General features: G+C 40.6%; 1 protein-coding gene across 2 annotated transcripts; it reads left to right on the top strand.

Annotated features, from left to right (window-relative positions):
- The first annotated feature begins 1,778 nt into the window (after positions 1-1,778).
- On the top strand, positions 1,779-16,012 carry abcb6a (ATP binding cassette subfamily B member 6 (LAN blood group) a). 2 transcript variants are annotated; one of them, XM_069675155.1, is made up of 20 exons: positions 1,779-2,046; positions 3,748-4,271; positions 7,273-7,413; positions 7,495-7,684; positions 7,842-7,934; positions 9,200-9,392; positions 9,504-9,625; positions 9,716-9,825; positions 9,922-9,987; positions 11,116-11,241; positions 11,408-11,484; positions 12,967-13,030; positions 13,124-13,209; positions 13,285-13,342; positions 13,424-13,528; positions 13,781-13,955; positions 14,183-14,295; positions 14,480-14,574; positions 14,672-14,740; positions 14,826-16,012. In XM_069675155.1, exons 2-20 carry the CDS (start codon positions 3,756-3,758, stop codon positions 14,977-14,979), a joined length of 2,553 nt encoding a protein of 850 aa, XP_069531256.1. In that variant the 5' UTR covers positions 1,779-2,046; positions 3,748-3,755; the 3' UTR covers positions 14,980-16,012. The 2 variants fall into 2 exon arrangements, with proteins under 2 accessions (XP_069531256.1, XP_069531257.1); XM_069675156.1 differs by lacking the exon at positions 1,779-2,046 and adding an exon at positions 3,252-3,324.
- Positions 16,013-16,225: the final 213 nt, after the last annotated feature.

Here is a 16,225-nt window from a genome sequence, read left to right on the forward strand (position 1 = left end):
CTCCGTCAGGATATACTTCCCGTTTTTTCTTCTTTCACACGCAGGTACACACACGCTTTTATTCTGAAGCGTCTTTTATTCCTCCCCATAGGAAGCAGAGATGCGACAGCTGGCTTTTGAGTCACTTCCCTTCTTTGTGTTAAGCCCTGAATTTACAGTTTGATGGAAAAAGCTCTTAACTTAAAACCCCCTCATCGCTGTAAGACGCTGCTTTTTATGTTCCTTTGACTTGAAAATTACTCTTTTCAGCAGAAGAGGCACTTGGGTTATGTTGCTACAGTCATTAATCACTCATTCGCCGGCCTAAATATAGCAGGAAAATTACCCACCATTTGGAATAATATTCATGCCATTATATGACATTGTTATTCTGCAGAAGTAGTTTTTTTCCTCCCTACCTGTGGGAGCTGCAGTGATGGAGGTCTTATGATCTATTGTTCAAACATCAGTCTGTTGTCTACTCTGGTTTCCTCTGGTTATACCTTAGTATTTAGTGCCATCTACTGGTCATTTTGTAGCACTGCAAGCGACAGACAGACACCACATTGTAAAACATACATTGCATCTTTTGAATTAAATTATACAACTGTGTAAATGCTTCATGCTTATTTATGATGTACAACACATAACCTAATGTGAACTGAAAATACACGCTACACGCTGTTGGAAGAGACAGAAATCAGCTTGTACAATAAAGCTCTTTTTTATTCATCTATTATAAATTTGCATCTTTTTTTAATTAAAAAAACATTTTATTTGTTAACTTATTTTATCCATGTATGTTATTTTTTCTTGATGATTATTTTTTCATGATACAAAAACTGTATAGATTACAAATGTCATACAGTATAAATACAGTGTAAATAAAACAAGACAAAGTAAGTCCTTTATGAGTAATTTAAATTGCAGACAAAAAGAAAAAAAAATCACTACACCCAGTGGTAGAATATAAAAATGTAAAACTGTGAATTTTTCGAGTATAATTTTATAATTAATGTAAATATTTCCATTTTATGTCACTTTTCACTCAATTTCAAGAGAAAACGTCACGTAACGGCACATTAGCGCCACCTTGAGCTAAATATATATATATTAAAAATATTTAAGAAATATAACATTATGAGCAGAGCGTGTGTAATAGTAATAATTTATCTTACGCTGTCCAAGTTACATGTTATCTTGGACAATGTCTCCCACCTGCTCCATGATGTGCTGGTAAAGCGCAGGAGCACAGTGAAAGACTCATTACCCCATGATGCACCACAGAACGCCACAGGAAGTCATTCCTGCCTATGGTCAAACATTTAGGACACTCAGACACCTATTCATTTTTAACTGTGCAACATTAAATGTATATAAATAATTCACTGTATAAATAATTTACATATTTCTGTGTATATAATTCACATATTTCCTATATTTCTTCATACTTATATTCTGTATAAAAGCAACTGCAACGCCCGAATTTCCCCGTCTATAACTAAATATATATAATATATAATGTATTTCTGATTACGTAAATATATATAAAATACTGAGGTTCATTTACATAATGTATATAAAAATAATATATAAAATAATAAAATAATACTATACTTCTTCTTTTACCCTCTTTTGTGTACTTCTATGCTCTTGTATTGCTATCTCAATACTTCCTGTCTCTATGAGTCAATTCCGTTATTATCCTCTAGAGGGCGCTGAGTCCCAGGCCATGTAGTCGAACACTGTTGCGTAAAGGGTCGATTGCCGAGTCATGGATGGTGGTTGTTTAACACGCGTAACAAGGACAACACCAGCCGCAGCAGCATGAGTGCAAGGCACAGTTTACTGCAGCTATGACAGAAGCTTAACTATGTACTACATACTCTTACCCAGCCGCTACATTGTTAGTCATTTGAGCTAAAGCTGTGTTTAGCGGACTAAGCTAAGTTAGCTAGCAGCTAATTGTTTATAGTGGACTTGCTAGCTTCTGTGGAGTAACCTCTGGTACTGACAAGTGGAGTGTGAGAGGAACCTGAAGTGGACAGCAACCGCCTGGCAAATAAGGTAATTATACAGCTGAGAACATGTTTTATTATCTAACGTGTAAACCCTCTAAAATAAATGTTAATACTGTGGTTTAAATTCCTTTGCTTGCGAAGTTATGCGAGTTATATTTGAGTTGGTACTTTATTTTTCAGTAGCATGAAGTGTGTAAGAGACATTTAAACTACTCTGCCAGTTGGCAAATATATTGGTAATGTTTGGAAATGGGTACCGTGGTGTTCATTTATAACAAGCAGCTAAAACAGGTGCTAGAGTGAACCGTGACTCAGCAATTAAATGTCACGAAGTTCACAGCCTTAATATAGCAGAGTCCAGCAGCCAGCCAAGTGTGTTGAGAGACTCAAAAAGAAGGGGTACTTTCTTTGTTTAAGGGGGCATTTTCCTTTGTCAGGATCTATTTTATTGGGGTATACTTTTCTAGATTAATCTAACAACGTTTATAAACATACGAGGGGCAAATAGTTTGGAAATATCTTGTACATATAAATATAAAAATACAACAACATACAGACAATAAATTACTCAAAATACAAGCTAAAATTTAATGCTGATAAATCCATAGACTGATAAATAAAGACGCTTGATAACACAATAAAATAAAAAGTTTTTTTCCCACAAAAACAAACTTATTAAGAATCTTGTTGTGTTGAAATTAAGACCCCCTAAAACAAGATCAAGTCATGACCAAGACGTCAGTGTATCTGAGGCAGAGACAAGACCATCATAAATTAGAAACGAGTCATATAATTTATGTTCATATTTTATATCCAGTCATAGTAATACAAAATATGAATCAGTCAATGCACATTTCATTCAGTGATATCCCTGCAGTCTTGGTCTGACTGGTTTGGAAATAAAATTCAGAGTCCTCTTGGTCTGAAACCGAGATGAGTTGACCTTCAAAAAGTGGTCTTGGGATCGGTCTTGAGACCAAATCGATCTTGAGTACAACACAAGTATTTAGTTGTATGATTGCAGAGTAACTGTAAGTTTTACAAGCAGGTCAAACATAACAATGTCCTGATTGCAACAGAGAAACATGCCAGAACATGTTTTGAACAAGTTTGGAAAAAGCTGCTTTCTGGAGGATTTGCTGATTGCAACAAAAATAATTAAGTGTCTTTGTTTTAATTTGACAAACTTAGAACAGATTTTTATAATACTGTTTTGGCTGTTTCCCTCTGTTACTTCCAGACTGTGAAACCAGCAGATGCATACAAAACTTTTGTTGCATTTTGGGGGGAAAAATACAGAATATTGACCTAACTCCTTCCACAGGTAATAAGAAAAATATTAAAATAAAAATGCATTAATTAATAAATAAAAACATCTATATATGATTAAAAAACAGTCTAATTAAATTTAAAAAAGCAATTAAATAAAGAGAAAAAACCTTACTCATTAAATTTCATATAAATTCAGTAAATAAAAATGTAAACCAAAAAATAATAAACGAAAAACCAAAACAACAAAAAACATAGTTGTTATAATAATAATAATAATAATAATAATAATACTAAAGAAATCAAATTTAAGATAATAAAGGGCAGTTATTTTACTCTTCTGGGCATGTTTCTATGATCATCCATGAACACATTAAATTGTGTTTTAAGAATTTACATGAAGACCTATGTTTAACTAAAGTCATTGAGGTGTCACGTGAATCCTCTCTGTATTCTAATAATTTCTTTCCCTCTCCAGCTGCAGCCATGGTGTTTATTCAGAGTTACTGCGAAGCCAACTCCTCCATCTCCCACACCTGGGTGGATGAAGGCATCTCCCCCTGCTTCTACTTCACCCTGGTCCCCTCCATCCTCCTCACCATCGCCTTCTTCCTCGGCACCATCCACTGCATCTTCTACCAGAAATATGGCACCATGATGGAGCCCAAGTTCATCCCACGTTCCCGTCTCTACGGCCTCCAGCAGGCCATCTCCGTCCTCCTCCTGCTCCAGTTCCTCGGCGGGATGGTGTGGCGGGCTGCCAGCGGAGGAGAGCTCCCGGGCTACGTGGTGCTGTACGGCTGCTTCTCTGTGATGGGCTGGGTCTGGGCTATAGTTCTGCTCAGGACGGAGAGACGCAGGGTGTTGGTGATGGACCGGACGAGGGGACACAGCACGGCTCTGCTGCTGTTCTGGGCTATCGCTTTCTCAGCGGAGAACTTGGCCTTCGTCTCCTGGTACAGTCCTCACTGGTGGTGGGGCCTGGATAACAATGAGGAACAGGTAAGGAAAAATGAAAGATACATTTTTTCAAACCATTGTTTTAAAAAGGACAGTTTCAAGCTTTTTTGTCGTGGCCCTTATAAGATATCATAACTTCTTAGAGAGATATATGTAGGGGGATCGCCAGTCAGTCACAGGGCTGACACCTATAGACAGACAACCTTTCACGCTCACATTCACACCTGCGGGCAATTTAGAGTCACCAATGAACCTAACGAGCATGTCTTTGGACTGTGGGAGGAAGCCGGAGTACCCGGAGGGAACGCACGCATGCACGGGGAGAACATGCAAACTGCACACAGAAAGGCCCACTACGTCTGAACCAGGGACAGCGCTAACTACTGCACCACTTCACAGCCCATATGTGGCGATATATAACTTTACAACTGGTTTTGAGTAACTTAATGTTGAAACAAGATTTAGTTCTGTTCAATCAACTTTAACAAGTAAACATTTCTTGTTTATCTACGGAAGCCCTTAGCGGACATGCATCCATACAGTATATTTACTCAGTTTTCCTGTGATAGCCAGTCATTTCTGGTCGTTTCCTCGAGATCTCAACTTATTTATCTCGTTATCCTGAGATTACAACGCCAGATGATCACATAACTCGTATCCCCAGAGTTTCAAAAGCACAAAAAAAACATAGAAACAGGCTTAATTTACCTAATTAGTGTGGGCAATGGCAGCACTGTAATGTCACAGTGTCACTCGTTATCACGGGAAAACTGAACTAAAATAAAATGTATGGATGCATGTCCGCTTTGGGCTTCCGTACTTTTCATCTCCTCACATATAAAAACAGACCAAATGAATTAAATGTTTTATTGCCAATAACACCACACACTTGCACCACAGCGATTATGTATTACTATTATAGATTTACAGAAAAAGGACACAATACAAGTCATTTCAACTTTCGTTCAAATTAGTTACATGTCCGTCATGATGTTGGATCTGTATTAACATGTTTTAGCCTCGTTTCCTTTTCTCGTTTTGAGGAAGCTAATCTCACTTCCAGTATAAGTTCATTAAATCAGGATTACTTATTACGAGAAAGATTTACGTGGATTCCTGGGTTTACAATCATATTACCAGATGATTACATTTGAATTAGCAGATTAATTAAAGCCCATTTTACGACATAATGAGAAAATAATGCATAAATATTTCTTAATATCTTGACAATGCACTCGTTTGTAGTCTAGCTGTAATGGTTTAAGCACATTTTCCTACATTTTGAGAAAATACATCTTAAATCCTGTATTTTTAATCAGACTAAAGTGCTTGTTTTGACCCAGTTTTAAGGAACCTTCAGGTTCTTTGAGGCTAGATACAGCAGATATATCTGTTGGCAGATAATTTGTCTGATTTTAAGTATCAGTGTCCCTATTTTGTTGCTTCCTTTTCTTGTTTTGGGAGCTCACTTTTGAAGTACACTGCACAGTGTTTTCAGATGATATGCATTGCTTAACTCTTGACCTATGTAGCAACTTGCACTTTATCTCCATTCCTATCTATTCAGGATCTCACTTTATTCCTCTCATGTTGTTCTGAGGATGGGCTGATATCTGATGCCCCAATTCTGCATGCTGGTATAACTTATTTCCTATCTGTTGATGTTTTATAGTGTTGATGGAGCTCGTTTTAACAGCCAAATAGGCCACAAATTAGTTATTTGTTAGTAATAGGTGTGCCTATTGAGCCACTCCGCTCAGAGTTGTGCAGCCTGCCCTGGATTAAGTCTAACAAAGTACACACCCAGGCAACAAATAGAGACGAGCTGGCATGCAAAACATTCACAGCACTATTGAGATTACTGCGTGAAAGACTACAGGGTTTGTTTTTGCCGAGTCATGGCTGGGTCTGACGTTCACATCCTTTAAAGCTGCAGCTGTTAACCAATCAGATCATGAGACCAAATCTAGCCCCTCCCACGCTGAGTCAGCCGGTTGTCTAATTGTAAGCATGACTTGAAGTTTTTAGTCTTAAAGGTTTTTTTTTAATATTTTATCCATCCTTAGTCAAAAAAATTGTTTTATAATAATATCATGAAAGAGTTTATCCTGTGTGTAAGTCTTGATATCCCATTTTCAGTCCTTTTCAGAAGGAGGATCATTTTTAATAGGTGTGTGTGAAACATAATAATATTCAGATCTCTTTTTAAATATAGTTTGAGTAATTGGGAAGTAAAAACAACGTATGACAAAGACTTTTTCTCCAAAATTATATGAATTGATTTATTTTTCATCCCTTGCAGTGGGTCAATCTTTTTAATAAAAGAATAAATTACAAGTAATTATAATAAATGTTACACATTTCTATTTGTTTCTCATTTAATGAATGTTGGCCAAAACAGGCAGCGGTTAGCACTGCCGTCTCAAAGCTAGAAGGCTCCTATAGTTCGAACCCCTCACACGTAGTGGGCCTTTCTGTGTGGAGTCTGCATGTTCTCCCCCTGCATGTGTGGGTTCCCTCCAGGTACTCCGGCTCCCTCCCACAGTCCAAAGACTCATTGATGACTCTCAATTGCGTCATGTGACTTTTCCTCACTTATTTCTTTCTTTATCCGTTTCCTGAAGTATTAAAAATGAAAAGAAGAAAGTCAAACTGTTTGGTTAAAACGTGTATTTTGACAGGCTGTCTCTTATTTTCATAAAAGTGAACTGCAATAGCAGTCGATTTGAAAAGACAGGAAATGTTCTCCTTTGGCCACACCCCCGTGTGTTACATCACTAGACAGCCCAGGCTGTGCTCATTACAGAACATAAGGACTCAAATAAATTGCATGCATTGTGTTTGAAAGAAAGGCCTTGGTGCCATGTCCAATGCAGAAGAGAAATATGAATGTAACCCAGACAAGACACGTCTAACACAGTCATCAGTGGAGTCATTTTCTCACACACAGCTGCTTAATGAGCATTAAACTTGCATCACAAGCTGTTTAACTGCTGTGTTGTATCCATATTGATCTTTTTCTTACTGTGTATGAACCCCTCAGGTGCAGTTTGCCCTGTGGCTGATGCGCTACATCGGCACCGGGCTGCTCTTCTTCATCGGCCTCAAAGCTCCAGGGTTGCCACGGAGACCGTACATGCTGCTGATAAACGAAGACGAGCGGGACGTCGAGAACAGCGCACAGGTAGGGACCACAAATCTCCTACTGGTTAAACTCACAAAATGGCAACAGTAAATAGGAATGTGTTATATTTCTCCTCCTCAGAGCCTGTTGGGCCGAGCAGAAGAGAACCAGTCCACCTGGCAGGGCTTCAGGAAGAAGGTCCGCCTGCTCGTTCCCTACATGTGGCCCCGGGGAAGCATCCTTCTCCAGGTGCTGGTCCTGTTCTGTTTGGGGCTGCTTGGAGTCGAGAGAGTTATTAACGTCTTTGTACCCATTTACTACAAGAATATTGGTGAGTGGCATCATGTTTTACCTGACCCTGGAGACTTCTCCTGATAGCTTAGTGCCTCCAGAGGGCTATTTATTTCCTTGTTTATCCACTGTCTTTAAAGTCAATTTAAAACCAGACTTTTGTCTGATTTACCTTTGTGTCTTTGTCTCTCTCTTAGTGAACGAACTGACTGACGGCAGCAGCTGGCACACTCTGGCTACTACAGTGTGTATTTATGTCCTGCTCAAGTTCTTTCAGGGCGGCGGAGCAGGTAGGACTCTTTCATGTTCTGGACGCTGAGATGTTATTTCGGTCTTTGTTGACAATTTTACATTAAATCAAAAAGAAAAGAAAAAATATGGACCCAAACAATGTAGGCTGAAGCTTTAGCTTATTATATATTCCTTTTAGCTAATCAACAATCCTTTCGCTACATGGGATAAGTTGATTTTCTTAACATTACTCTTGTTATTCTACAGCAGGGGTGGCCAACCCTGCTCCTGGAGAGCTACCTTCCTGCATGTTTTAGGTTTCTCCGCACTCTAACACACCTGATTCGAATGTTTCGCTCGTTATCAATCCCCTGAGACACTCCAGCTGGTTGATAACGAGCAGATCATTCAAATCAGGTGTGTTAGAGTACACAGAAACCTAAAACATGCAGGAAAGAAGCTCTCCAGGAGCAGGGTTGGCCACCCCTGCTCTACAGTAACAATAATATTTTTGACTAACCAGGGTAGGGGAGGCAACAAATTAATATCTTGAAACAAGTCTGAGGTATTCTTCCCGATCCTTGGGAATCAGCTCTGCTCACAGACATGCATGCGCATAAGTCACAGAAACACGCACGGAAATACAGAATTTATGATGTGATCCAGCAGTGAGCAGTTTATGTGATGACACTGATCTGTGTGTTTCTCAGGCTCTGCCCCTGCCTTAATAGCGTTGCGATCAGTCCCGTATTTCTGTGAAGCCCTTTATAAAGCATAAAATACGTCTTCACATGCTGTGACTGAGATGAACCGGAGGTGATCCACGCGGAGTTTATCAGAGTTATCATGCCGCGCGGGGAGGAGACAGACATTAGGAGAGGAGCAGATATGATGCAGACCTGTGTGTGTTTTGATGCTAATACCTGAATCAATAACGTCGCGATCCATCCGTATTTCTGCGCACAGTGAAAGTATAAACTTCGTCTCCACAGGCTGTCATATGCCCATATGCTGTGTAGCTCATATATTTCACTGATAAACACAAAGATTTAGAGGGGCATCAGGCTTCATGATCAAAGTTTCATGGGATGCAAAGCCAGGGTTGCCAGGTCCAGCCAGCTGCCACAATATTGTAGTGAAATGAGGAGATATTGTGTAGCTAACTCCGTCTGTCCCTACTCATAAATGAATTGATTGTTGCTGTTTATAAAGCTTACAAAAGGTGCAGATGTCATTGGGTAACGATCGTTTGTTTTGATCGCTCTGTTAATAACGTCCCTCTTGCACACGCGGCAACGCTGCGGCATAATCTCCTCCTCTCCAGGTGCCTCAGGGTTTGTCAGCAACTTGCGCTCCTTCCTGTGGATCAAGGTGCAGCAGTTCACCAACCGCGTGGTTCAAGTGCGTCTGTTTTCCCACCTGCACTCCCTCTCGCTGCGCTGGCATCTGGGCCGCAAAACCGGTGACGTGCTGAGAAGCATCGACCGTGGCACCTCCTCCATTAACAGCCTGCTCAGGTACGGTTACATCTTCTATTAACATTTAGCCATTAGTTATGCGAGTCATTCTGGATCCATCTGTCTCCTCAAATTGGATCCTCCTCCTCAACTGTCCTTTTATCCCCACAGCTACATCGTGTTCAGCATCTTGCCAACCATCGCTGACATCGTCATCTCCATCATCTACTTCATCACTTATTTCAACGCCTGGTTCGGCCTCATCGTGTTCGTCTGCATGACCTTGTACCTCAGTAAGTTGTGCACCTGTAACCACATATCTATCAATCATATCCCAAGATAAAATGTTCAAACTTAACTTGTACAATTTCTGTTTCCTCCAGCTCTGACGATCATCATCACTGAGTGGAGGACCAAGTACAGACGAGACATGAACCAGCAGGACAACAACGCCAAGTCCAAAGCTGTGGACTCTTTGTTAAACTTTGAGACGGTGCGTCAAACTTTTTGTTGTCCACCTGCCTTCTTGTTGAAGAAGTTTCCAAGGTGTCTCATTTAGTTTTACTTAATTGTTTTGTCTGTTAAACAGGTGAAATACTACAACGCAGAGAATTATGAGGTGAGCCGTTTCGAGGACGCCATCTTGAAATATCAGGTAAGCTATATCTGAAAACAAAACCCCTCTCTTACTTTTGCCACATTTGGTTCAGTGACTGACACCTGAATGAAAAAGTAGAGAGAGTTCAGGCGACAGGCTTCTTTATAAAATAAGTACACACAGACTTGTGGGCTGCAGTTGCGTGACTTATACGGTATGTCATCAACCATTTCTAACACGGTTCAAATGTATGTTAAGAGATAGTATTTGGAGCTCAGACATCCAGAGGGAGCTCGGAGTAGAGCCTTCGCATTGAAAGGAGCCAGTTGAGGTGGTTCTGGCATCTGATTAGGATGCCTCCTGGGCGCCTCTGTGTGGAGGTTTACCGGGCAATTCCAACTGGGAGGAGACCTCGGGGCAGACCAAGAGCTCGCTGGAGGGATTATATATCCTGTCTGGTCTGGGAACGCCTCGGGATCCCCCAGGAGCTGGAAAACGTTGCTGGGGAGAGGGACGCCTGAGTCACCTTGCTTAGCCTGCTGCCACCGCGACCCGACCCCGGATAAAGGAAGATAATGGATGGATGGATTAGTCATATTTACAAACCCTGTACACCATAGCAGTGGTCTGGTATTCAAAATCTTCTCAACAAAGCTATCAAACAACTCTCTAAAGCGATGACAAGTCTCCACAAGTCCCTCTGCTGTTTCACTCTAGCAGAACACTGAACGCAACCTTTGCCACTAGAAGCATGTCTGGGTGTGCTCACTTTGACTGCAGCCAAATGATCCTTGAGGAAAGCTCAAACCTGTCTCATTATCATAGCTTTTGAGGCTGCTGTCAGCGCCAGGCTGCACAAGATCCTGCATGGAAACAAGTTGCCCAAGAGCAGATGGCCAAACCCTCCTGGAAATCGGATTATTTATGTGAGGTTTAGCTTCAAAATAAAGGCAAAAAATATTGTTTCCAGCAATAACACACACATATGAAGTCCTTTTTGGCAAGTATAGAAGATTGAATATGCCTGTTTGTTCTTGCTATAATGCATTGTTTAGAAAGTATAAAAAGATTAATGCTTTAGGAGCTTCTAATAATAATAATAATAATAATAATAATAATAATTGAGATATATAACAAGCCCATATAAGAGTGTGTCTAATGGTTATTGTCTCCTCTTGTGTTCAGGTGTCAGAGTGGAAGACTCAGGCGTCGCTGGCCTTCCTCAACCAAACACAGAACCTCATCATCGGATCAGGCCTGCTGGCCGGCTCCTTGCTCTGTGCCTACTTTGTGACAGAGGGGAAGTTTCAGGTACTCATCAATAAACGGGCCTTTTATTCTTCTATATTCTCAACAAGAAGCACTTAAACTTAACACTTCTAAAATGTCTTAAAATAAGTTGTATTGTACATTTTTTTCATCCAAATGGAAAGAATAAAAATGGTCGGCGAGTGTAAAAGCAATTCTCTCATCCTAGGTCGGGGATTTTGTTCTCTTTGGTACCTACATCATCCAATTGTACACCCCTCTCAACTGGTTTGGAACCTACTACAGGTAAGACGAGGCAGAAACAGCTTAAAGTGCATTGTGGTCGACTGTAGCATAGTAAAGCTCCATCAGCCCTGAAGGTAATTACTTGTCAGTCCCTCCAGGAAGTTGCAATTCAGTAAATTCACAGAAATTCTCTGCAACTTCTCCACCAAATATTGATCTTCATAGGTCTGCAATGTTGTATAAACATTCGAGAGTATCATTTACTGTGCCTGTAATATCTCCAGAACGCTGCATGCTAAAGACAGACAGCTGCGTTGAGATGAGCTTCCTGATCCGACCTCAAACTTTTTAATGAGACTCTAAACAGTGAATCCATAATAACAAATCCAACACTCAATGTCTTCTTCTGATTATTTATCCATGTTGAAAACTGTCAGCAGTTCACTTAGCCACTTCCTGGAGCCTTTAACTTTCCACCAAACAGAGGCTCCGTCACAGATGAGTCATTGTTGATCTTTGAGAGTGTTTGTACAGTGAGAGAGTGTTCCTCAGCCCTTTTTACACTGCGGTTCCACCTCAGCCCCGTGGTGAAGCTCCGCTGTCATACAGCCTTTGCCATTTTACATTGAACCAAGCAACGGGGGCGTAAAGTCGCACCATTCTGTTTTTACAGCGTTATGGCGTTGCAGAAGCGAAACGTGTGCGAGGTGAAAACAAACAGCGCGTGCTTCAAATACACACACGGCGCTGTTCCGGCCTGCTGGCTCCGCTGTTTTCACAGACGCAGTTTCGCCTCTGTTACTACCTCCGATGCTGGCTCAGAGGCGGAACGACTTCGACCCACCATTACGCCTCCGTGCATTTTACATAAAACATGGAACGTAACAGGTGTAATAATCCCGCGTTGAACTTGAACTGTGGTTTAATGAAAGTAACTTTTTTTTAAAGCTCCTGTGAGGAACTTTTGGCTTGTGTTGATTTTGGCGCCCCCTGTGGCCAAAGCCATACCTCTTTGCTGATTTTGCCCTGTACATGCTTAAGTGGTGTTTTTTGACAAAACATCTCATCCTGCTTTCTTTAATAGTCGTATGTATCACTCACTTTAAATATTTGCCCTGGAAAATGTAAACAAAGGCAGCGTGCAGTTAATCGCTTCGACTGACGCCTACCCCCCGCCAGCAGCTTCAGGCATTAAAAATAACTACCTAGAAAGAATCAATCTTGTCTCTGATGGTCTGGTTTGCTTTTGTAGCTCATATAGAGTAACCAGAATTAACTTCAGTCTTTGATAACCAGCGAAAAACTCTGACAAGCTCCAGTCCAACACAAAACAATGACACAAACAAACCTGTGGAGGCAGCACTGCGCAGGAAGCTCTCTTGTACTGCGAGGTTAGAATGAATGTTTTTGTCAGTGGAGTCTGGTGACTTTTAAAAGAGCAATGGAACAGCTGTTTCTGGTTTAAAGATACTAGAATTTTCCTTTCATATTAATAAAGGATTAATTCTTGTTGTAACCTGTTGTGTCTTTTCTTCACTGCAGGATGATCCAGAATTCTTTCATTGACATGGAAAGCATGTTTAAGCTTTTTGAAGAAGAGGAAGAGGTACTTATAATCGCAGCCCATGTTCGGTTGTCATTTTAAACGTGGTATTGTGATGCACTGTTTCATATGTTCTGTATTTGTTCTCATGTGCAGGTGAAAGATGAAGTAAACGCAGGAAACTTTCTCTACAAACTGGGAAAAGTGGAGTTTGAAAACGTTTACTTCAGCTACACAAATGGGTAGGTTTCACTTCAGATTTTAAACCAGCATGCAAACCAGCATGTAGATCATTTAACTTCCTTACTTTTGTACAGCAAGGAGATTCTCAAGGACGTTTCCTTCACTGTGCTGCCTGGACAGACAGTCGCTCTGGTAAGTCAAAAGAAAGACTTCAATTTAAAGACGATTTTCTCCTCTACTCGCTCATATATACTTTTCTGTTAATCTCTCCAGGTGGGACCATCGGGCTCGGGGAAGAGCACCATTGTTCGACTCCTCTTCCGTTTCTATGACGTGCAGGGAGGCTCCGTCAGCATCGACGGCCAGGATATATCAAAGGTAAACGTTTGGCACCCGAACTACAACTGAATTAGTTCACTTGAGTTAACAGTCATAAAAGTGGAGCTTCTTTCTCATTAGAAGGCACTGCACGTCATTTAATCATCACATGAAGGCATCCATCTGCCATATGTGTAGTTTACTATCCTATTATGTTGCTCTTGAGATTACCAGGTGCAGTGGAAGCGCATGTACCAAGTTGTCTTAATTACGGACACTCTGGAGTAGCAAGTCTTGATTGTATGTCCTCAGGTGAAGCAGACATCCCTGCGAGCTCACATCGGCGTGGTTCCTCAGGACACCGTGCTCTTTAACGACACCATCCGGGACAACATCCGCTATGGCCGCATCTCTGCCAGTGACCAGGAGGTGGAGGAGGCTGCGATAGCTGCTGACATCCACGATAAAATCATGACCTTCCCAGAAGGTAACGGATAGATTGATTAGCCTTCCTGTGTTTTAATAGGAGGGCTAACAATTCTGACTTTTACCTTTTTTTAATGTAATTTTTTTCTGATGTATCTTATATAAAATGTGGGTTTAAAATGTGAGACTCCCCTTCAAGTGGCTGCCATGGATTTTGGTTTGTCTGAGTACAACAGAGCAACTGTAAGACCTCTTTATGGACACACTGCTTGTCTTTTTCTCTGGCAGGTTACGATACACAGGTGGGGGAAAGAGGTCTGAAGCTGAGTGGAGGAGAGAAGCAAAGAGTGGCCATCGCAAGGACGATCCTCAAAGCGCCACAGATCGTTCTGCTGGATGAGGTAGGAAATGATATGAGTGCAGGCAGAAGACAAACATTGAGCCATTGTTTCCCTCTTTGCATGTTGCTATTTATGAATCAGTTGCTGCTCAGGTTTTCCTTAAATGCATGAGCTTTCTGACACTTGTTGCCTCATGCTACATCATGGCTGCTATTTCCAGTTTTAACTAATAACGTCTCTGCAGGCGACATCTGCACTGGACACCCAGACAGAACGCAACATCCAGGCCTCACTGGCCAAAGTCTGTGCCAACCGTACAACAGTTGTTGTGGCTCACAGGTGAGAGATGCGTGCACTGAATGATTTCCTTTTGAATCAGGAAATTAAAGGTGTCATCCGATGAGTTGTGTGAATCTCTCTGTCGTTAATATTAAAGGTTGTCGACCATCATCGGAGCAGACCTGATTCTGGTTATCAGTGACGGCCGCATTGCTGAACAAGGACGGTAAGTGTGCGTTGTTGTACATACAATTCATTGCCTTTTTTTAAATTGAGGTCCATATGACTGTTTTTTTTTTTTTACATCCAAGACATGAGGAACTAATTCTTAAAGGAGGCATGTACGCAGACATGTGGATGAAGCAGCAGCAAGCCCAGGACTCCGATTCCGCGTCAGACACCGAAGCCAAAGACCGCACGTCGGAGAAGCTGCAGCCGCCATCGACGTCTTCAGGCCACCACTGAATGTGTTTTGTCTCTACATTTTGAGTCCGTTCCTAATTGTAAAAAGTTGATCAAAGATTTTAGAACACTCAGTAACATGAAAACATTATTTATTTATAGAATTTTATAACTGAATGTGCAATGGAAAGAGAGAAATGCCTTCCTCAGGGTGACACTCTGAGAGTTTCAGTTCTTTTGTGGATTTTATTATTTTAAGATGCACTTCCGCTACTTTTTAATGTGGTTAGTCTTTATTTTACACTTTAAATACAGACTTTTGTTAGTATGTGCTGTCTACAAAAACTCCTTGTGGAACTCTAAATAATCGTTGAGCAGATGTAAATTATTGAAAGATACAAAAGGGAGAGTTGCAGAAAATAAGAGAAAAATCACTCTAATCACAGCCTCAGCACTGCAGCCTGTTGATTTAAGGGGCTAATCATTATATCAGATGAATGTCAGGGATTTTATTTAGCGCTGTTTCATTCTTTTAAGTTGTCTAAGAGTTTTGTACTCGATTTCTGAGCTCTGCTGATATTTAAAGTTTTACTTTTCCTGCGTTAGTCTAAAGGTGGAGTGTGTGGCTCCGCTGATCATTGTGTCTTCTGAATCGTCGCAGGTATTAATTAAGACACAAAATGTTAAGCTGACTTTTCTGCCTGTTTTAGACAGGCTGGTAAACACATGTTTTACAATTCATGTCTGCTTGATCTTGGCACATTATACCTTTCTTAAGGCAGACAGTTTGACTTGGTACAGAGATGGGAGGGAGCCAAGTTTATAATTAGTTTAGTCTGTGTTTTTGCTGCATTTAAAAGTCAAAATATCTGGCTTTAGAAAGATACCCAATCGCCTATACAGTGATGATAGCCATCTTTATTCTTATTTGATGTAATACCGGTATATAATCAAGCATCGTTAGTCGTATATACAATTTATGAATAAGAATGTATCATCTGATTTTGTATATCTACCTCTCAAAGGTATTGTTCTTGAGAACTACATTATGTAAATATTCTGTTTTGTCTTGTTTATATGAAAAATAAAAGTTCGTTTTTTGCACGTGTTTGAGTTTGTCAAATGTGACATTACATTTTGGTAGCAGCATAAATTATCTAAATACTATATTTAAGCCTATTTGTATGGCAAAAACAGCTGTAGACTGAGCTACACCTTTCATTCATAATACGAAGTCTGACCATTTCAAATCCATAACAACTGATGCCAGCTGAACTATTCAATACCAGCGCCAGAACCTCTGCATACC

This window comes from Semicossyphus pulcher, unplaced genomic scaffold (assembly GCF_022749685.1).
Source record: "Semicossyphus pulcher isolate SPU_LCO1_2020_fin unplaced genomic scaffold, fSemPul1.0.p SCAF_24, whole genome shotgun sequence".
Taxonomy (NCBI): Eukaryota; Metazoa; Chordata; class Actinopteri; order Labriformes; family Labridae; genus Semicossyphus; species Semicossyphus pulcher.